Source organism: Haliotis asinina, chromosome 2 (genome assembly GCF_037392515.1).
Source record: "Haliotis asinina isolate JCU_RB_2024 chromosome 2, JCU_Hal_asi_v2, whole genome shotgun sequence".
Taxonomy (NCBI): domain Eukaryota; kingdom Metazoa; phylum Mollusca; class Gastropoda; order Lepetellida; family Haliotidae; genus Haliotis; species Haliotis asinina.
The window spans coordinates 82050930-82073360 of NC_090281.1; the positions used below are offsets into that span (position 1 = coordinate 82050930).

The window sequence follows — 22431 nt, forward strand, 5'->3', positions numbered from 1 at the left end:
AACTCGGACCTTCTGTGTGGCGAGCGGGCGTTTTAAGTACACACGCCGAAATTATTTTTTCGTGGGAGAAACACTTGACACCACTACATGACGCTGCCATGACGAGTGAGTGAGTGACCCATTGACGCTTAGACGTAACCCCATCCATGGTGAGGGTCATCAAGAACGGACTTCACACACAGAATCCATGTGGGAATCGAATCTGATGAGCCAACATCTCGACCATTACGGTGAGTGAGTGAGTTTGGTTTTACCACTTTTAGCAGTATTCCAGTAATATCACGGCAGGGTACACGAGAAGTGAGCTTAAAACATTGTACCCATATTGGGGGATCGATCCTGGGTCTTCATCGTGATGTGTGAACGCGTTAACCATTAAGCTACCCTTCCGCCCTTCCGAGATTCAGTACAGTGTGTCTGAGTGGGTATCTATGTGCCATGATACCTCAATGGGCTAACACTGATACAAAGAGCATCACGTACACGCATTGTGTGTACGTGCACTAATCAGGAATCGTATGCAGTAATATCTGTTGCGTACAACAGGTCTGTACGGGAGAGTTAGTGAAGATTTTTGACGTACTGATTATGAACACTCCGTTACACGACGACAGCCTGAATAGGTTTGAGTCTGCAACGACGTGTACAACGGCCATCGACGTTGAGTCACGGCTCTAAATGGGAAGGGATCAGTCTACGTAACTAGCAGCTGTGTGTTCGTGATAATGACGTAAAAGAGATTTCTAATGTTTCCAAGGATCGCAAAGCATTATGAAACATCATCGATACATGTTGAAAACATCCACGTAAAATCCATGTTCACATGTCAACCCTCTTTGCTAGAATGAAGCTGCAGTTCCCCTGGGCCCAAATTTTCGAAGCGCTCTTAGCGCTAAGATAGTCGTAAGTTAATGTTAATGTATGGCACTTACGACTATCTTAGCGCAAAGAGAACTTCGAAAATCTGGGCCCTGGCCATTATTTGGCGTCGGTCGCAGTTTTATAACGTATTGCGTTACCTTCTTTTCCATGTATTTGAAATCTTCGTACAATGGTGTGCGCAAGATTCATATAGAGATATTATATTACATATACCTTATTCTTTTTTGAGAAAATAAAAATTTCATCTGATTAAATCTTAGACACTTGGGCGGTATTTCACAATTACCAACCTGTTCTCACTAACTTGGAAATACCTTCCATGTATGTGTTACTGTATGTAAACTGTTTGGTAATGATTTTCACTTTCTTAGAGGTCGCTAAACACAACTGACAGACTGGCTCATTGCTTTGTGTTCACAGTTATATCTGCACAGATATGAATGGCAGAACTATATGTGAACAAAGATGACTTAACGTGTTGCCGACTTTGTATGGAAACATGTTATATTATATACAATGCAACAAATAAATATTAGGACTAGCATCTAACTAGAAACTATCACATTACTGATAATTTCTGCCTAGATCATATGGTCGATATATATAGCAGTGTGTAGCATAAGCGCAGAGAACGCAAAACTATTCGCGAATACGTCGTACAATAGTCTCTTCAATAAAGAATTAAATTACATATTTTCGTTTTGCAGTAACAACACGGGTAAGCAGGTCGATCATCCAATGTGTTGTCACTCGCCTCGATACACCAACTTGGCTGGTTTCACTGTTACAAGATACGCCCGCTGTGCTTTTTACGGAACCCTAAACGAGCCCCTCTGCGCTCTTTTGGATTATTGTGTGTCAGCTGTAACCGGTCGCGATCGAGAGGTGTTTTATTTTGATAATTAAGCACATATACTATCAGTATCGTGTGAGAATATGAACGTGAAATGCGCGGTAACACACATTTTGAACGCCAAAACTACCAGGGCCTCTCGCATTTTAGTGCGTTCACTAGGGGCAGCGGTATTGTGAATATCTAGGTCATATATAGTAGCAACAACAAATCGACCACAACGCGGTGCACAGTGTCAAACACCTAACGATTGTCTACTTAATATGTTGTGCACACTCTTAGCTATAAAGACTGCTCATCAAATATGTTCTATGTTGGATATTCTTCACAAACAAGCATGTTTGGTTATGGCATCGTGAAACATTCCAAAACGACTGTCACAATCCTTACCAGCTAGCTGATCATGTGACTATACACGTGGCCTTACAACGAGAGATATTACCCAGTGTTCTTAGAGGCAACACATTTTTATTTGGCAATATGGCGGAATATTGTAAGTTAACCTTTTGGGAACACATTTTCTAGCTTACATAAAATTATGTGCAATCAGACTCCACTGATATATCGTAGAATGTGTCTACTCGCCATATGCGAGGTATCTGAAATAGTCGTTGTGTTGTTTATAAGGACAGGCGTTGATAGCGGGGCGAGTGTTACTCGGCTTCAGAGATGCATGTTCGTCTGATACTCGCAGCGCGTTTGGTATTGCTGTAATGCGCATATCTTGAATGAGATGAACTCGTGTTTCATAACATGTCGCACCAACTTTCATGAACACCTATGGCATCGTCTTAGATAGACAAATGTACTTGTGGGCTCCACGTTCTGCACCTAACTGCATGTAAACACGTTGCTATCGTCGTGTGTGTTGAATGTTGATCTCATTCCCGCGTAAAAGGCGTTATCAAGAAACTACTTCCTTCTTTGAATACATCAAACTGTATGGATTCAAGGAATGGTGAAATATATATACGTAATCCTTTGATATTCTAAATGTTTATCTGTTCAGTGCATCTAAAACACTGGAACGCCAGACACAGGGAAGGTCGTTTTATAGGAAGGATATTCGGACAGGCCTGACGACTCGAGAGGAGGGGTGCGTTCGCATGCAGACGACAAGCTCACAGTGCATCACGACCCTTCGGTATTTGAAATAACGTCTTTGTTTTGACCAGTGTTATTCGATTTTGATGATTACCTACCCCTAGTGAAGCTTCGAACACTTCAATTCAAAGATACAAGTCGTGACTAACACTGTAATATATCTAAACGGACATGGTTGATGCTAATGTCCTTCTAGTGCTGACGTATTGTCGTAGTCAAGGCTAACAGCTTTGTTAAGGAGGAGACAGTTTAGCTACCCAATGTATATTCTTCATAAAGTCATTGTTATTATACAAGTGACACTAAGTTGCTTGTGGTCCAACTCTTCATAGGGAAGCTGTCCTCCCTCCCAATGACATATTCATCTACACAGGGTGGACCCAATATCTAAGGTTTACTGCATTTTGTTCGCATGCTTTCATTAATCTTGAAACCTGTTACAGTGTGTGGGATAAATATTGGTATAACATCATAGTGTGTGAGTGAGTGAGTTAGTTTCTATTTCTCTGTGACCAGGTGGATGTGATGTTTTACAAGGTTGCTCAGGTTGATTTAATATGGACTGTAGTGGCAGTAATAGTGTGTATGGGGCGGTGCTGTGTGCTCATCACACCGAAGATCCAGGTTTGATTCCCCACATGGGTACTATATGTGAAGCCTGTTTCTGGTGTCCAGCTGTGATATTGCTGGAATATTGACAAAACTCACTCACTCACTAGTGTATAGGGTGCTAACAGTATGAGTAATACAGTGATATATACAAGTATATAAAATCTTAAGTAGGCATTATTTCTCAACAGTTTTAGGTCTACACATAGTCACATACTATAGTGAGACTTACTGAACAAAACTCACTCACTCACTCACTTGTGTATAGGGTGCGAACAGTATGTGTAAAACAGTTTTTATAGAATTATATAATAGTTTAAGTAGGCATTCTTTCTCAACAGTTTTAGGTCTACACATAGTCACATACTATAGTGAGACTTACTGTCCCATTTTTAATGGTATATTGTATGAAAGGTTACACAGCCTGAGTTTAATATAATTCTCTTTGGTCTCGTAGGCTCAACTACTAATTGTCCTGTGGCAACACTAAATTCACCTCAAACCTACACTTAATACACACTAGTAGACTCTAGGGTTTTGTATAGACCGTTATTATTAGCAATATTTACTAAAATAAAGAAATATTTTGTAAGGAAATACTGCCATGATTGTGTCATTGACTCTCAGACTTGGATCATGCACTTCATCACATTGAATTGTGTAGGTCGATGCTCATGCTGTTGGTCACTAGATTGTCTGGCCTATCAGAATTATTAGTGTCTGTTATACTGATCACCTAATACAAAGAGTTGTTAATGATGTTTTGACATTTCTGTCATCCTTTTGAAACATTTGTCATACTATAACAAGACTTAGGTGTTAAATAGTTTTTCAGTAAATTTCTGCATATCACAATTGTCATGTTAGACCCACAGTCAGTATTACTTATTTAACTAATTTTTAATGCGATTAAATTACTGCAGATTTGCTGATCAAGCGAGTGCCTCTTTTCCAGGGATAGGCACGCCCAGTAGTCTTTCATTTCCCTCTAGTAGGTAGATATTTTACATTAACCAGTTGCAAATCAGCTGAATATCGAAACATTATAGAATGTACTGCACAAATAAATGTGATGCGTTGATGCCCTAGAAACATTTCACTTTATTATGCCTCATATGTGACTGACAGATTTATTTGGTTGCACTTGCAGTTTATGTTAATAGGGGTGACTACTAAGGGTGAAGAAACTATGTTTGCAACACACTGTTATGATACCGATAGTCTATTACGACTTAGTATTGCAATACTATTGCTGTAGTTTGGTTCTTGTTGAATTGTCTCATTTGAAGTCATTTCCCAAATGAATGTGTAGTTTATATGAGATAAAAACAAGTTCAAGTGATTTCAGTTTCTTTAGATAACTGACAAGAAACTTGAAACCCACATCAAGTAACAAGTAACAGGGATGGATAACCTGTATATTTATCAGAATTATAACTTAAGTCAATTACTAAACTATCGATGGTTACACATATAATCGATGCATCAAGTTATTCATTTGTGCAGTCGATTACTTGCTATTGGAGACTCAATAATTGCAATCCATCGATAGATTGATGCATTGGTACAGCCTATATTAATGAGCTTCATCATATACCACCTGCATAGATATATGCTCATGATATCATCCTCTGAAAGGTCTTCTACAGGCTGTTTTTTCCATATATTTGGATATGCAACCAGAGAAATGAAGTATTTTTTGGAAATTGCTACACCACCGCTCAGCTATAAGTCAAACAGGAAGACCGTCATGCCAATTTCTTCATCTACTGGTCGTACAATGTTTATTTTGGAGGAAGTTTAAAGTGTATTTTTTCACAAATATTTATGGTCATAATTTGTGGATAATCTACATGTTTGCTACTTTAGATGTCTCACCCTCACTTTTTTGATATGTTTTTTCCTTTTGAGGTGTTGGGGAGTGTTTAAGATTACCAGAATGTATAAAGAGCTCAAACACTTTCTCAGATTGCTAATGGTAAACACACTGGATTTATCTCATAGGGTAATTAAGATATGTATTCTCCTGTTCAGTATCTGCCGACATGTGAAGCTGTCAATCATGTATTATTATGATGATGGGGTAGTCTAGTGGTTAAAGTGTCACACCAAAGACCCAGGTTCAATTCCCCACATGTGTGAAGTCCATTTCTTGTGTTCCCATCATAATATTGTTGGAATATTGCTAACAGCAGCATAAAACCATACTCACTCTCCATCATGTATTATATCATTTAGGAAAGGTGAGCTTCTGTACCCCAGGCACTATTTATATTCCTGCCACTTATTCACTCACTCATTGACTCATTTGATCAGATTCTGCTTTGCATTTTATTTGCTTTTAGAGCAGCCATGGTCAATCGTCTGGTCACATTATTTTGCATAAGCATGAATTAGATGTAGACAAATCTACTCCTGCTGTATCAGGTAAGCACGTGACAATTCTGGTTGCTGCTAACATAAATGGTGATGTCACATTTGTGGTGCTAGTCATGTGTTTCAGTTGCCTGAAACACAGCAACTGACAGTTTCTTCCTTGTGGACCGTTTCCTCAAATACAAACTACAGGGAAGACAAAATGATCCCAGTGATATGATTTGTAGGATGTGGAAGGCTTGGCCAGCTCCTGTTCATCGCGGCCCTATATTCAGTAAGTGTGTAACAGCCATGGAGGTTCAAGCTGTCCTCATTTTCAGCCCTCTGATTGGCTGTTGAGTAAATGGGAACCAATGATAGCAAAGAACCTGTTTGGCAACTTGATTTCAAGTGTTGAATAATACCACGAAGCCATTATTGCATGATGGGTTCATCCTTTCATTAAGTCAAATATACATTTTTAGCCCCTTGCCTTGTGTTTAGCATGAAGCGGAGGATATTTCATTAGACTCCATCCGTATGTACTTTCGTACATACAAATAAGAATACCTTAAGAACTTTTGACTCCATTCTTTTCATCCTTGGTATTCAGGATCATCACATTATGCGAAAGGTCTCAGTCGGGTTTGGTGACATTGATCTTCATTTCAAAATCACAATGGGACTTGTGTCAGCAAGATATCTGAAGAACCCTTTCTCTGGATTTTCTTCATATTCGAAGCTTTGCCTACGGAGGGCGCAGGCCTCAGTCAATTTTGGTGACCTAAACTTAAATTTCAAGGTCATGGCGACACTTGAAGATTTCAGCATGTTAACCTGTATGTTGAGCTTATCAGCGAGATACCCCAAGAACCTAGTTATATGAATTTTCTTCATATTTGACACCAAGTTTGATCTAGGGAAGGCAAAGAACTTGGTTGATTTGGGTGACTTTCATGTCATTTTCAAGGTCATGGCAACAGGTTGAAGATTTCAGCATGTTAAGATTGTCAGCCATATATCTCAAGTACGGTTCCCTGGATTTTCTTCATAGTCTTACAAGACTTCTCTTGAATGTTTTTTGATTAGCAATTTCTTTGTTAATATGTTTTGCATATTTCATACACAATGACATTCATGTTAAGGTCAAAGTGTGTCTAGAAAATATTTGTGTGTTTGAACAGCTACAGAGTGAAATATCAAGACAGGTTGACTGGTCATACTTTTGCTGGCATTAGACTTTATCTACGACCTTAACTTTCAATACTTTTTAAGTCTGATTTGATAATTTGCCTCGTGGGATGATGTCATCTTAGTGACAACTGTTTGTTTCACTTCTGATTATTCAAATCAAGGTGAAAACAGTTTAATTTTTGGTGTGTTATCTGGAAAATTTGGTGATTATCAATAATGTGTACTATATCGGTGATCAGCTCCCATACTATTCCCATCATTGCAACATCCGAAGCACAAGCTCAAGCAGCAATATGGGTACCAGGTAAGATTAGATGGGGATGTAAACTGTACCAACATTCAATCATTTTGGCTTGGGACCTGTGAAGATCCTGGTCAGTATTGTTCTTAAGTAACTCAGCTCATCAGATCACAAATACATAGATGCTGTTGATCACCAGATTTTCTGGTCTCAATTGTCTTCTGATTGCTGGAATGTTGCTGAGTGCAGTGTAAAACTAAACACACTCACTTTGCCGTGATTTGAGGATATGAGTTTAATCTGAACTGATCCTTTAATGTGTGTAATCATATCATTTTAGTCTGTCCACAGTTATGTCTTTATGCACAGATATTTTGAGGTTCCTTGTGGAGTGTATGGTCTGATAGTAATGTTAGAGGGTTGGTCGGGTAGCTTAGTGGTTACAGTGTTGGCTCATGACACTAGAGACCTGGGTTTGATTCCCAAACAATCAGGGTACAATGTTTTGAGTCCTTTCTGGTGTAGCTTGCTGTTATATTTCTGGAATATTGGTAACTCACTCCCACAATCACTCACTTACTTGCGCCTGATAATGAGTTCGAATTCACAGTTTCCCTTGGATATTTATTTAGAGAGTATCCATGTTGTTGGATTTCACTTGTGTGGTGAAGGTGCTATATCTCTTCAAGCTTTATAATAATCTCTCCTGATATGGTGTTTTGACAGTGTAATCTGTTGAAGGAAGTGATACACTACACAAAGTTCACTCATTCACTCACTCAACTTGCATGGCTACACTTAAGGTATTATGCATGTGTCATTGAACTTGGTATTTATTCTTTAAGTAGACTGAAGCTGAATGAAGTCAAAGGTCAAGGTCATTGTTCTGTACAATGGCTATATCATTGTTAGTGAGAAAAGATTTGCATTTCCTTCCACATCTTATGTTCCACATCTACTTCATACAGCTGTAATAGTGTTTAACAGTAAACGTCATTGACAGGGCTGCTTCAAGTTTTGTATGTAAAACATCTTTTGTAGATACATGCATTGGTTACTCACTCGCTCTACCCATGAAGGTCCCGGGGTAGAATAGGTCTTCAGCAACCCATGTTTGCCATAAAAGGCATCCAGACTCAATTATTTACAGACCACCGCCATATAGCTGGAATATTGCTGAGTGCACCGTAAAACTGAACTCTCACTTCACTCACTCACTCACTCACTCACTCACTCACTCACTCACTCATTCACTGTACATTTGGGGGAAATTTGATGTACTGGCAGGACATGAGATTATTTTATCCTACCTCATATTTTTAATAGAGCCAAGGTTACCTCAGACAATAATCCATTCAAGTCCCCCAAATTTGATGTTTCTGTAAATTCAGTTTACTTCTCAGTTCTCTAACATTATTGCAACACAGTCCAGGAAAACTGGATCATATATTTAACTACAGAATCATCCTCAATAATTGTCACTTGGATAACTTGGTAAAAGTCTTTAAATTAATATTTGATGTAAATCGAGTTAATTTTGAAACAATTGTTAATGAATATTGATAATGAAATATCAAGTTGACCTAGTTTGTTGTATATAGAGTAAGAGAATGATTTGTAACGCATTTCCTAGCGTTATTGAAAGTTGAGATAAGAAACCATTTTATTATTGCATGTCAGAATGAAAAATCAGTTTTTGTTGGGTAATTACAATTATATGTGATTGTTTAATGGTGAGAAAGAATAAACTATGGTGACAATATATTTGTTGTGTTGGTTTTGTATGAAATAATTCTCTGCTGTATTTTTGCTGTTGTTTATAGAAACAAGGAAATGTGTAACGCTCTTTGTGTACTAGATATGGTATTATTAACCTTCCTGGATTAAGATTCTGGCAGAAAAACCATGCTCACTCATTTCCTCACTCACTTTGCATGAGCATATGTCTCCTGTTCGTCTAATGTGTGAAGATCTAGGTTAGGATTTATCTTTAGTAAGTAACCCATGCTTGTTGTGAGAGGGGATAACCGAGCTGTAAGGCTCGCTGACGTGGTTGACATGTTTCATCGTATTCCTGTTGCATAGATTGATTCTTGTGTTCTTGATCACTGGATTGTCTGGTCCAAACTTGATCATTTGGACCGCCGCCATAAAGCTGGAATAGCTGAGTTTTTCGTCAAACAACAAACCAACACTTCCAATCTTCACGATCCTTGTTTGTGTTGTGTCAACACAATGACTGTGCTAAGTACTTTCACACAAGTGTTCAACATTTAACACTCTCATCACTTATATGTTTTATTCTCAAATACGCAGACATGTCATTATGTTAAACAAATACTGTTGACAGTGACATCGGACACTCACTCACTCATAGCACACTGCTTTCACAGTCTTTTCTCATCACCTTTAACAGACTAAGCTAATTATGACACATTACAATTGTGTTATGTGATGTCTCCTGCCATAAGATTGCTGCAAAATTGCAGGAAGTGATGCACTCAATCATTCACTCGCTCACTCAGTTGTCACCTCACCTCACCTCACCTCATTCTTTGTTTAAAACATTGGATGTAGGGCCCATTACACAACTACGGCGAAGCTCTCTTAGCGCTAAGATAGTTGTCAGTTAATGTAAATGTATGGTCGTTATGGCTATCTTAGCACTAAGAAAGCTTCGAAAATCTAGGCCCTGAGTTCACAAAACTCATTTAATTTTGTTTGGTGGTCCCAGATTTGTGCACGTCATATTCTCTCACAAATCAGTTGATTGATCTCATTCATATTTCATCACTTACAGTATGCAGTAGAAACAGTGAAATGGTTGAATAGCCTGTAGTTAACAGATTTGTTCATCTCTCCAAAGACATGAGTTTAATTTCCCATATTTTTACATTGTGTGAAACCAAATGCTAGTGGACCCTGTCATGATATTGCTTGAATATTGTTTAAAATGGCATGAAACTATACAGACTTATAGATGGAATGTTACCTTTGGGCACAGAAAAACAAAATTAAAGCACACAGAACTATGTTTTGATGGTGACCTCCAGTTTCTTCAACATTTTGGACTTGGTTTTATGTCTTAATGATCTTGTGCCAAAAATGATCATTGGTGACATCTCTTATTCTCATAATTCTCAATTTCCAAATTTGGAAAGTTATGATTCTGTTTTTGTTACTATGCAGTGTTTTATGAGACGCAGAATGTGCACCCAATATGCACAGATGTCTAGAATGGAAGCAGAAGAATACATATACTCTCTCCCTTTGGACACACAATAATTCTTAGTGTTCCAAATTTGTAACAAGTAATATACAGTTCTAAAGTAATCTTTAAACCTTGCTTACAGTCCATGACTTTATTTAATCACTTTACGGAACCCTGCTATATTATCCACAGAACCATGAATTTGCAAGTGGGGTTCCCATGGATCCCTCCTTTTGTTGGTCAATGTTAAATGTGGTATATGCCATTGATCCTTGTTTGTTTTCAGGTTCCAACAGCATGATGTGTGTCCTTATAACATGATCGGTAACGGCAAATCAGTCCTTGCAAAGTGATGTAAGTATGTGAGTTAGCTGAAAGTTAAACCCACGAAGATCTGGTTAAGAATTGATCTTCAACAACCCATGGATTGATGGATTGTCATGAAAGGCAACTAACTGGACCCGTTGGTCAGACTTACATGGTTGAAACATGTCATCATGTCCTAGTTGCATAGAGTGATGGTCATGCAGTTGATCATTGGATTGTTTGGTCCAGATTTGATATGCTCTTGGAAAAAATAAGGGCACACATAAAAGTGCAAATGTTAGTTTGGTTTTTTTCCAGGTTGTCTTTAGCTTTGAATGGCACGGCTTGTGAAGAAACCTGTGAAAAAAAAGGAACACTTGTGCTTTCATGTGACCCCTTATTTGTTTCCCTCAGTATATTTACAGTCTTATAGCTTGAATATTGCTGAGTACTGTGTAAAACTAAAGTAACTCACTAGTTTACAGGAAAACAGAAGTTGTGAGTTACTCATAAGTAGTATATACAATAGTGGTACGAGATAAGTTTTTAAAAAAGTGATCTCATACCGCTTTTGTGTATACTACTCTCATACACATGTATAATTATCCATATTTCATATACATCTGGCCTTTGCCTTGATGTGATAGTCCTGTAATGATGCTGCGTGCATCAGTGTAATCCTCTGCATGGCCTGTGACACAATTCACCAATTTACAGCACCACTATGATATGTTTTACTACTTAGGTGTAAGCTGTTATAACATTCAGAATGCATGTCTGTGAAATTTGTGAACAATTCAATATTTACTTATTTATTTGAGGCATGGAAGAGTTGTGAAGTTCATGTCATAGGTTTTGACGCAAATTTGTGATTCACCTGCAAACAAGTGAAATATGAATTTTGGAAACACAAGTACTGTATTGAGATATAGTATGACCAGAAGTTATTGAGAATTTAAAGATTGCAATTTTTTACATTTTTTTCACTCATTACTCACGTCTTAAATGTGAATATTAGCAGAAGATAAACCAGATTCAAAGACAGGTGAACAGTTAGTATTTTGTCAAGTCACCATGGGCAGCAATGCAGGCTTCAATGTGGCTGGCATACTACTGATCAAAGAAGTTAGAAAGTTGTGATCCCAATATCGAACCACCTTGTTCATTTCAGCAACATGGGTCATTTTTTTTTATTGACACTTTCCTTCATAAGTCCCCAAACTTTTTCTATTAGTTTTAGGTCAGGGCTGTAGTTTGGCCAATGTAACAATGTCATGTTTTGGGGCAGAAACTATCGTTGTCCTGCTGGAGAATAAAAAAATTCCAGGGGACACGTAAGCAAATGGAGGTGTCCCTCGAGAATTTCTGTGTACCGCTCACTGTTCATATTTCCTTCAAATACACAGAGAGGCGTTGCCCCTAACACAGTTATGCCACGCCACACGTTAAATATCGGACTGTACTTTGCCCGCTTCAGTTACTTTGGTGCAGAATTTCAGTGTATTAGGAAACAGCCACACAGAACTTTCATCTGAAAAAATCACATTGTCTCATTTAAAATTTTAATGCTGAAAGTGCCAGTTCAACCTTTGCTCTATTTATTCAGGTTTCATAATCTGTGATGGAATTCCTCGACTTTTCTGACAGTCCATTGCATGCAGCGCAGTACCAAATGTCTCCTTACAGACAGCCATAGTTCCACTATCAGTTATATCCAGCCTTAAGTTTTCTAAACTCCTTCGTGTTTTTAGAAACAAGAATACAAGCCGCCTCCTGTCAACGACAGTCGATTTTCTGGGCCTGCCTGCACCACCCTGGTGCTTAAAATACAATATCCATTTGCAATATTTTTCAAAACACAATAAACGGTGAACAGAGGGATGCCTGTTCTACTTGAAATCACTTTACCTGACCTGATGTCCACTGAAAATGGTGTCTGCTAGAAAGTAATCAAAGGGGGATCGCTCTTCACAAACTAATGATAAAGGATTAATGGAGTTTTCTCTCTTGTGTGAACACTTGATCGCTGGTCAAGTTTATACTAGAAATCCTATTAAATATGTTCCTAATGTTCTCAATAATTTCTGGTCATACTATATGCATCGTATCGCCATACCAGTAGTATCAGGATACTTGTTGTATATCACCTCTACATTATACCTCAAGAACATTATAACATAGATGTGTCATTTGTCCTGTTTGAAGGATAACCAAAGACATCCTCACTCACTCACTCACTCACTCACTCACTCACTCACTCACTCACTCACTCACTCACTCACTCACACACTTAAAAGTATCATCCATGTATCATTAAACTTTGTATATGCCCTTTAAATAAATTAAGGTCGGATGAAGTCAGAGCTCAAGGTAACAAGATTTGCATTTCCTCTTCCATCGAATGTTACAGGCAACATCATACAGTTTTAAACTTGTTGCGTGTATCGTTTAACAGTAGACACACAAACTCATTGACATGGCTGCTTCTGGTTTTGCTAGTAAAAACTGTTTTGTTGTGCCATACTTGGTACTTTCTATGGGTTTATTCCTAATCCCTAGATTTAGGTAAATATGTTTCCTGATCCTACTTTTGATATGATCTGGTCAAGATCTGTCAGGGTCACAATTTGGGTTATTCCAACTTGGGTGATAATGTTTGTCTGTTTTAAAGGAAAAGTATTACGATCTTGGTCCCCATTCCACCAAGTGATCGTAACACTCCAACTGTCATAACTCCCATGGTTCAGTGCACACATGCAATAAGCATAATGCTGCATTTGCTCTGGGGTACGGGTCCGTCACACTTAGGTGTCTCTAAAGAAGTTATGCTTAATCAGAGGTCAAGCAAAGCAAAGTTAGTGAACAAAACTTGTAAATATGTTCTGATGTTGTTTTTATTGATATGTGAAGATTTTTGCATCGAACACATTTATAGGATCTAATTACCTGACTGTGTACTAAGCTGTCATTCCAGTTACACGCTTCAATGTTAGAATAACATTTATGCAACTCAAGTTCAGCTTTTCATAAGGACACTAATATCATTTGGAAACATTTTTGTATGAACATTTTTATAGTTTACATGAGAGAAACTAATTTGCTAGTCATACTTAGATAAGACAAAAATGGTTACTATGTTTTCTGTCATTGTTATTGAGTTATATATAAAGCAAAACTGAAGCATCAAGAACTGTTTAATAAGGACTAGCCTAGTGATAAGAGTGTTCACTCATCAAGCTGAAGACCCGATCCCTCCCATGTTTACAATGTGTGAAGCCCATTCCTGGTCTCCCCTACTGTGATATTGCTTGAATGTTGCTAAAAGCAGCATAAAACAAAACTCACTCACTCTGGCATCTAAGGACATATCAGTGGAATTTCTTTGTCCTTTGCACAGATTACTGGTTTAGAGCTAGTGGAGGAGCACAGGTTTTGGAGGTTGGTTATTATCACTGAGTCACTCACTCTATTATTCTCTCACCCTATCACTCACTTGCGATATTATTCAGTCACACTATCACTCACTCATTTTATAGTCATGTTTCACCTTGAAGGTCTGGGGAAGAATAGACCTTCAGCAATCCATGCTTGTCATAAGAGGCGACTAATAGGATCGGGTGGTCAGACTCGCTAACTTGGTTCCCAATTATGCAGATTGATGCTCATGTTGTTGATCACTGGATTGTCTGGTGCAGACTCAGTTATTTACAGACAGTCGCCATATAGTTGGTATATTGCTGAGTCTGGCTTCAAACTCACTCATTCACTCAGTCATACTTAATACAATTTTAGGTAGGCTAGCATAGCCTTTAGAGCTGTTGTTAAATATTTGATGGTTGGAATGGTTTGCCTTGTCCTATTGTTATTGATTTTTCTGATGATGAATCATAACAGTTATTGATCAGTGCATATTATTTCAAATATTTCAAAATGGCAACCATTCCTTCAACCTGCAAGTGGGACGTTGGGGTAGCCTAGTGGTTAAACTGTTCACTCGTCACGCCATAGACCAGGTTCAATTCCCCTCATGGGTACAATGTGTGAGGCTCATTTTCTGGTGTCACCTGCCGTGATATCACTGGAATATTGATAAAAGCAGCGTGCTCACTCAACCTGCAAGTAATAACTCCTAAACACATTCCTCATGTAACTGCAACCAACTGACTATTCTAGTCAAAAATCATGAGTCAGGATAAGTATAAAATATCAATTTTGTCATAATAAATACATTTTTACAAATGTTCAAACTGTATGAAGAAGACACAGACAAACTAAAACCTGATTACCTTCACCTAAGTCAATGATTGGTAGTACGTACGAATTGTAATGTCTTAAGAACCATTCTCTAGATTCTTTTCATATTTGGTACCTAGGTTCATCACAGTATAAGAAAGGTCCCAGTCAGGTTTGGTGACCGTGACCATCATTTCAAGGTCACAGTGGACTCAAATGTTTTACCCTTGTTAGCAAGATATCTCAAGAACTGTTCATCACTGGATTTTCTTCATATTCAACACAAAGCTTTACCTAAGGAAGGCACAAGGGCCCAGTAGATTTTGGTGACCTAAACACAGTTTTTAAGGTCATTGTGACACTGAAAATTTTAGCATGTTAACCTGCATGCTTAGCTATCTGAAGAACTGTTCTTTTATTTTCTTCCTATTCAACACCTAGGGAAGGGTGAGGGCCCATTCGATTTTGGTGACCTAAACATTTTTTCCAAGGTCATTGTGACACTGAAAATTTTAGCATGTTAACCTGTATGCTAAGCTATCTGAAGAACCGTTCACTGGATTTTCTTCCTATTCAACACCAAACTTTATCTAGGGAAGACGCAAGGGCCCAGTAGATTTTGGTGACCTACACATAGTTTTCAAGGTCATTGTGACTCTGAAAATTTTAGCATGTTAACCTGCATGTTAAGCTGTCTGAAGAACTGTTCACCTGATTTTCTTCATATTCAACACCAAGCTTTATCTAGGGAAGGTGCAGGGCCCACTCGATTTTGGTGACCTTTGAAGATTTCAACATATATTAACCTGCATGTTATGTTTCTCAGTGAAATATCTCAAGAACTATTCACTGGATTTTCTTCATATTTGACACCAAATTTCATATAGGGAAGGTGCAAGGCCCAGTCAACTTTGGTGACCTGCACATGATTTTCAAGGTCACAGCGACACTTGGGAGATTTTAGCATGTTAACTTGAATTGTCAGTGAGATATCTCAAGAACTGTTCACTAGATTTTCTTCATAGACTTTCAAGACTTCCCTTGAATTTTTTTTAATAAGCAGTTTCTTTATGACTATATTTCCCATATTCAATTCACTTTGACATTCATGTCTTTGTCAAAGTGAGCCTTGAAAATATCGTTAGTTTGAATAGGTGCTGATCAGAAGCAATGAAGTACAACATTGAAATGATCAGATCAGAACCTTTGACATTATTTTTCCAATTCTGTTACAGATTCTTGACAATGGCAGTGTATGAATATGTACAAAGAATGACTACAAAACTACTGCTTTTCCTGCCAAGTTAAATTACTGTTACTGATGTAAGTATTACATCTCTGCTCCAGTGTTTGTGTTCATCCAATACTGAATTACTACCCTCCAATTAATGTCACTGGTTGAATTGTACAAGATCCTGTATCATGTTGTTAACATTGAAATGCATTGATTCTCCTTTTGTTAGTGTTAAGAAATATAGCATTAAACAGAAACATTCTACTCAGTGATATCATATTGTAGAGCAGCCAGAATGATGTTCCCCTGATTGTCTAAAGATATTTTTAAAGGAATAAATAATACTATACAATGTGGGCGCTGCTTTGATTTAAGATCATGTTTATGCTGCCAATATGACGTCAAACCCACATGACATCTCTTGCCATGATTCTGCTTCATTATTGTTGCAAGTGATGTAGTTACTCAGTTAGACATAATGACTAATAGGGTAGAATAGGTCTTCAGCGACCCATACTTGCCACAAAAGGCAACAACTATGTTTGTCATAAGAAGCAACTGATGGGATGATCAGAGTCCATGACTTTGTTGACACATTTCTTCGGTTCTGCATTGAGCAGATCAATGCTCATGCTGTTGATCACTTGATTGTCTGGTCTAAGCTCAAATATTTAGATTGCCACCATATAGCTGGAACATTGCTGAGTGCTGAGTAAAACTAAACTCTCTCACCTTATTGAACCAGTCTTAACATTCAGTACAAAATGAAAGGATTACAGTGAGTAGCTGTTTTGCTTGCTTTATCAGGCTTGCTTGCTCATGAACTCCTGATGCTGAATCTGCATCTGTGTTTCTCTGAAAATAGTGTCTTTTGTCAGTATTCCAGGATGTCATCTTGTGGAAAATATAAGCTAATAGTAATCATGTCATCAGAAACCCCTTAGCATATGTACTAAAGATGAAATATCTGTGTTTTATGTGATGTTTGTTGGGACATCAGTGTCACTGATCAGTGAAGAGAAGCATACCGCCATACTCAAAATAGTAACTGTTGTCTGATTTGTTAAATAAATCTCTTAAGCCATCTCGCATTTCATTGGTGTAACGAATATTACTCAGCCTTAGGCTGCAGGCTTCATAAACTCACTTTCCAGATCCAGGGTATGTCACAGTTGCTAAAAGGGGCAGTAGGTAATTTTGTTGTTACAGCATTCACTCTACCTTGAAGACATAGGTTCAGTTCACAATGTCTGGGACAATGTCTGAGTGTTCCCAAGGAATAGTGGTCTCATGCCAAATGATATGCTGATTACTGTCTTTTTCAATACTCAGATTTTCCATGATATGGCTAGAACCAAAAAACAAGTTCTACAAGCAACAGCCAGAAAACAACAGCTTCTTCTGGAAGCAGAGCAGAGAGCAGCAAGACAGGCAGAACAAGCAGGACAGAACCCTGCAAGAAAAGGAAGGCCTGTGAAACCAGATACATCAGCTGCCTCCTCCTCTGGTATAGGGGTGACAAAGCATGTTGACCCCCAGGTTAGGCCTCCTGGGAGGCCAATAAAAACACCCAGTCCAAGAAAAGTGAAACCTTTGCTGGAGTCGTTGGGTGGGAAGGAAGCTGAAGATGTGAAGGGTAACACTGATGGAACTTTGTACAAGAAAATTATTTTGGCACCTCAGAAGAAGAACAAATTGTCTGAAGATGTTCAGGCAAAGGAGGAGACAACAGACAGATCAAATGCTTTGGACAAGAAAAGTAAGAAAGAAGAGTGTCTGGATCCACCTGTGATACTGAATCTGGATGCTGAAAAGGACAATTATATACCAACACCCATCTCAGGTCCAGTGAACATGAAGAAGACCAAGTTCACTGCCAGAAAGTCTACCAATGCTTTGAAGAAAGCAGAGGCACAAGAACTGCTTCAGTCTCTGGCCAGGAAAGAGACAGGAGCACAGCCTAATCCTACCCTTGAGATACCCAATGCTCATGTTATCCCGATTTCTCCAGAAGCTGGTGGAACACCTGTGCAGTTGAATCCAAACCAGAAAGTGTTTCCCTTCCATAAGTTGTATGAAAGGAAATCTGGCCCATATCCCCAAGTATATCCTAAACTGAAAGCCAGAAAGAGTATAAGATCTCCTTCAAAAGGAAGTGCAAAAAAGTCATTCTTGACTGCAAGAAAATCATTCCCCCCTTGTAAGTATCACCATCATGGTCAGAGAGCGTGTTTGACTTGATTAAAACTTATACCATATTATGAAGTGATCTGCTGTACATGTCTGAAGGTATTACTGCAATTAACTAATTTATGTATATGGTGGATTTAAACGTTTCAGAAAAGGAGGGTTTTTTTCACTGTAAGAAGTTGTCAAGGTCACATCACTATGTTAGTAATGACTTCAAAAGTCCTTTGATTAAAATACAATATCCCAAAACATCCAAACCACTAAATCACCTGTCATATCTAACAGAGCTGAGCATATAAATTGGATCTTAAAACATAGTCTTTTTTCAATTTAGGTACTCTAGCTCCAGAGGAGGTTGAGCTATACCGAGACAACGATCAGCCATCTTCCTCATCAACTCCTGATGTAGAATCTGTGTCTGTGTTTCCAAGTATTCATGAAGCAGTCATCACGCTTCCAAAGTCACAGACCTTGCCAGTAGCTCTTGTATGCATTAAGGACATATACAAAGGTCCTGATCCTGCAGAAGGCAATGAAGGACAAACGATGAAAGAAACTCCACCTCACATCATTAGAAGGTCAAACAGTAATCAGTCAACAAAACGATCTAATGAGAGGCCAAAAAGTCCTAGGAGGAAAAGTCTGAAAGGTGATCGCAAAGCAAAGAATATTTTTGAACAATTTCAGAATGAGATAAAGGAAAAGGGGTCAAGGTCAAAGAAAATGTCCTCCAACAAGAAGAGTGCAGGTCAAGAGGTTGCAAGCACTGCAATTTCCTCTGCAATGAAAGTGCTAAGGTCTGTCTCTGAAAAGGTTGATGGACAGAAAAGGAAATCTGAGAAGTCAGGGCTATCACCAAGAAAAAAGTCTCCAAGGAGAAACTCATTGAAAGGTGATAGTCCTGAGATGCCAGATGCAGAACCAAGAAGGAAGTCTAACAGCCCTGCCAGGAGTCCAAGATCTGGTAAGAAGGCTAAGGATGTTCCTGACAAAAGGAGAAGTGGATCAGCATCTCCTAGAGGGGAAAGAAGGATCCGATCCCCTAGTGTTAAACTTCAGGATGATAATGTTGTATATATGCCCCTTGTAAAGAAGGGCAAAGTTTCTTCCAAAACATCACCGAATGAGTTCATGCTAACCCTGAAAGGTCAGCTTTGTGAAGAGACAAACAAAGCTAAAGATTGTGAGAGCAAATCTGGGGCTATAAGACAACTAGACTTTGTTGAACGGTGTAAAGAGCAAATAGTGAAAAACATATCTGAAACAGGAGACGATAGTCCAGTTATATCAGGGTCATCTTCAACTGCAGTAAATGCTCTTCCCATAACATTAAGTTCTCCCAAACCTAGTACCAGTACCTTAGATGGGCCCGATGGTAATTCTGTCACTGAGGGTCTAGGTGGAAGGAGCAAAGGATTAATGGATCTCATTACTAAAGTGGATAATCGAATAAAGACAGCCTTGTTCGTGCCTCTAGAATCAGCTCCATGTATGGAAGAGGAGGAGTGTTCAGATGTCTCATCTTTAAACACAAGTCACAACTCTGACACATTGTCACATCTTGTGGATCAAATGGAAGCAGAGACCACCAATTCTGTACCACAAGGAGTTGATTCTAAAATACAGTCAGACAAGAAGAGTGATGTAGAAAATGACACCCTTCCTCCGGATGTAAAATGTGGCGAATTGTATCGCAGACTTACAGGTAAAGTAGCAGATCCAATATCACTGAGTACGTCTCAGAGGCAAACTCAGTCTAGTCCAGTGAAACCTCCATCTGAGAGTGTAAAAGATGTAGTGAAAGATAATACTCTGGTTCTAGATAAGAGTGAAGGTTGTCTTCTGAAAAAACATCTTTTGTCACCTGTGAAAGCAGTGATAGAAGATGTGTGTGTCAAACCTGAACAGGCAGGTGAGACACAGCCTGTGCAATTCGATACTGCTCCCCAAGAGTCTTCAAGCAAGGATTCAAAACCTGAAGAAACAGTTGAAGGTAAAAGGATTCCACTGTGGAGAAAACTCTATCGAACCAAGGAACCTTTACCACTGGAAATTTTAGCTAAAGCTGAGAAAGACTGCAATTTAAATAAGAAATCTGCATTTGTTAGTGATGAACTAGAAAACTATTTAGAGGATGTTAAGAAGTTGAACTTAAAAAGTGATGGGTCTCTTGATAGAGAAGAGCATAATGCATCTCCAGAAAGTGTAGATAACAGTTTGGAGGTTAGGGATATTGAACCAGATTTTGATGAAGTTGAGGGTGTACTGTTTGTGTCATTTGCATCCAAGGATATTATGGATGCTCATATTGCAGTGGAGAAGAAGAATCATTGGGACAAGGATGCTAACCATTTGCTTGGTGTTTCACGTTTGTTGTCTTTTGAAAAGGAAAAACAGGAAGGAGACAGTCCAGAACAAGGTAAAGCTAAGACTCCAAGTTCACTGAACCTTAGAGGACAACACATGAAATGGAAAAAATATAAGAGAATGTTGAAAGAAGAGTTTGATAACCTGCAGTTGACAAGAGAAAGAGGAGATCCTTACTCTGGTTTCCGGCATCCAGAGAAAACATCAGACATCACAAAAATCAAAGGATGGAGAAATAAATTTGTTGACATGGAAGGTGATGCTGGTAAGCTTCACTGGAGAACTGAGGAAAGACTCTTGAGAAATCTGGAGCCAGATGATATCAAGGCCTTGGGCATTAAGAAGAAACGGAGGAAGAACATTGTGTTCACTCATAGAAAAGGAACCTCAAAGGACATTGGATATCCTTCAGGACGTACTAGCATCTATGGACAATCTGGCAGCCCAGAAGAGATAGGTGACAACTGGGACATGATGATGGAAGAATATGAGGAACCATTGTATGGGGACTATGGTGAAGGTTCTGATCATACTGACGAGGAGATGAGGAGAATCAATTGGAGTTATGGACATAGTGAGGAGATGGACTCTGGTGTTAGAGACAGACCCTTTGGGCATGCCAAGAGGACCCAGGTCAGGAATGAGTTTGCAGACCTGTTTAATTGGGGTGAGGAGGAAATGAAGATTATGAAGAAGCTTGGTGGACGGGTGAGAAACAGGAGGAAAAAGAATGACCCTACTGATATGACCTCTCTCCTGCGAGACTCAGAGTCTCCAGAGATGCGAAAGAAATTCAGACTGAAGATGAAAGTCAAAAGGTCAGAATACGTTCCTGTGGCCTTCATCACCGAACAAATGGCCATGAAGGCTACTTGTGCGTTAGACTTTGGAATCTACAAGCCAACACAAAAAAGAACAAGATATGCAGACAATATCAATACCAAAACTATGGTGCTACAAACTGTTCAACCAGATCCCCATGCTGGGATGAAGTTGCACAACAAAGGCAGCACCTTGTTCAGAGGTCAAAGAGACTCAAAGCGTCCAATGTTGAAGTCAGGAGTGCCTACAGAGTATGTGAGGAGAGTAAATTCTGAAGGAGATGGAACAGCAGATGCTTCTTTGGACAATCACGACAGTAGGGATGAGGATGGTGTTGTTATTGAAGGAAGCAGAGACCCGAAAAGACCATGTGATAAGCCTGGTTAGTACACATATTCCACAGATTTCAGTACCGTTATGAGTAGTTCTGTTATATAGTACTTATAGCATGATTTGACCAAAAGTAGGTCACTTTGACTGGTATGAATGTATGATAATAAGATACAGAAATGGATTAAATTGGATGCAGTACTTTGTCTTCCAGTTAAATTACATCGGAATGTGACTTAATTTCAGTGAAATAAAAAAATCTTGATTACTGTCAAATAACTGAGTTAAAAACTTGCAATCTTGCAATAAGTGGCTGATGTTGGCAGTGCTTTGAGTCTTATTATTATTCATTAATATCATTCAAAGGTCAAGGTCTCACTCAAGGTCAGTAGTGTATGTACGTGAAACCGGTTCATTTAGAACCATGTAACTGTACTTTGTGGTCAAACTGTTTTGTTGTTGTATGTTTTTTATCCCACAAACCTCTGTAGATTGGCTGT

The 22431-nt window shown here is 38.7% G+C and overlaps 1 protein-coding gene across 1 annotated transcript in view; it reads left to right on the top strand.

Moving 5' to 3' along the window:
* The first annotated feature begins 2190 nt into the window (after nt 1–2190).
* Nucleotides 2191–22431, top strand: part of LOC137274437 (uncharacterized) — a 32315-nt gene continuing 12074 nt past the window's right edge. Inside the window, exons 1-7 of the mRNA XM_067807610.1 lie at nt 2191–2228; nt 2745–2879; nt 10736–10803; nt 14153–14193; nt 16224–16311; nt 17555–18422; nt 18747–21983. Of these exons, the coding sequence (XP_067663711.1) occupies nt 17567–18422; nt 18747–21983 (4093 nt within the window). The 5' untranslated portion in view covers nt 2191–2228; nt 2745–2879; nt 10736–10803; ... (1 more) ...; nt 16224–16311; nt 17555–17566. The remainder of the gene's footprint in view (nt 2229–2744; nt 2880–10735; nt 10804–14152; nt 14194–16223; nt 16312–17554; nt 18423–18746; nt 21984–22431) is intronic.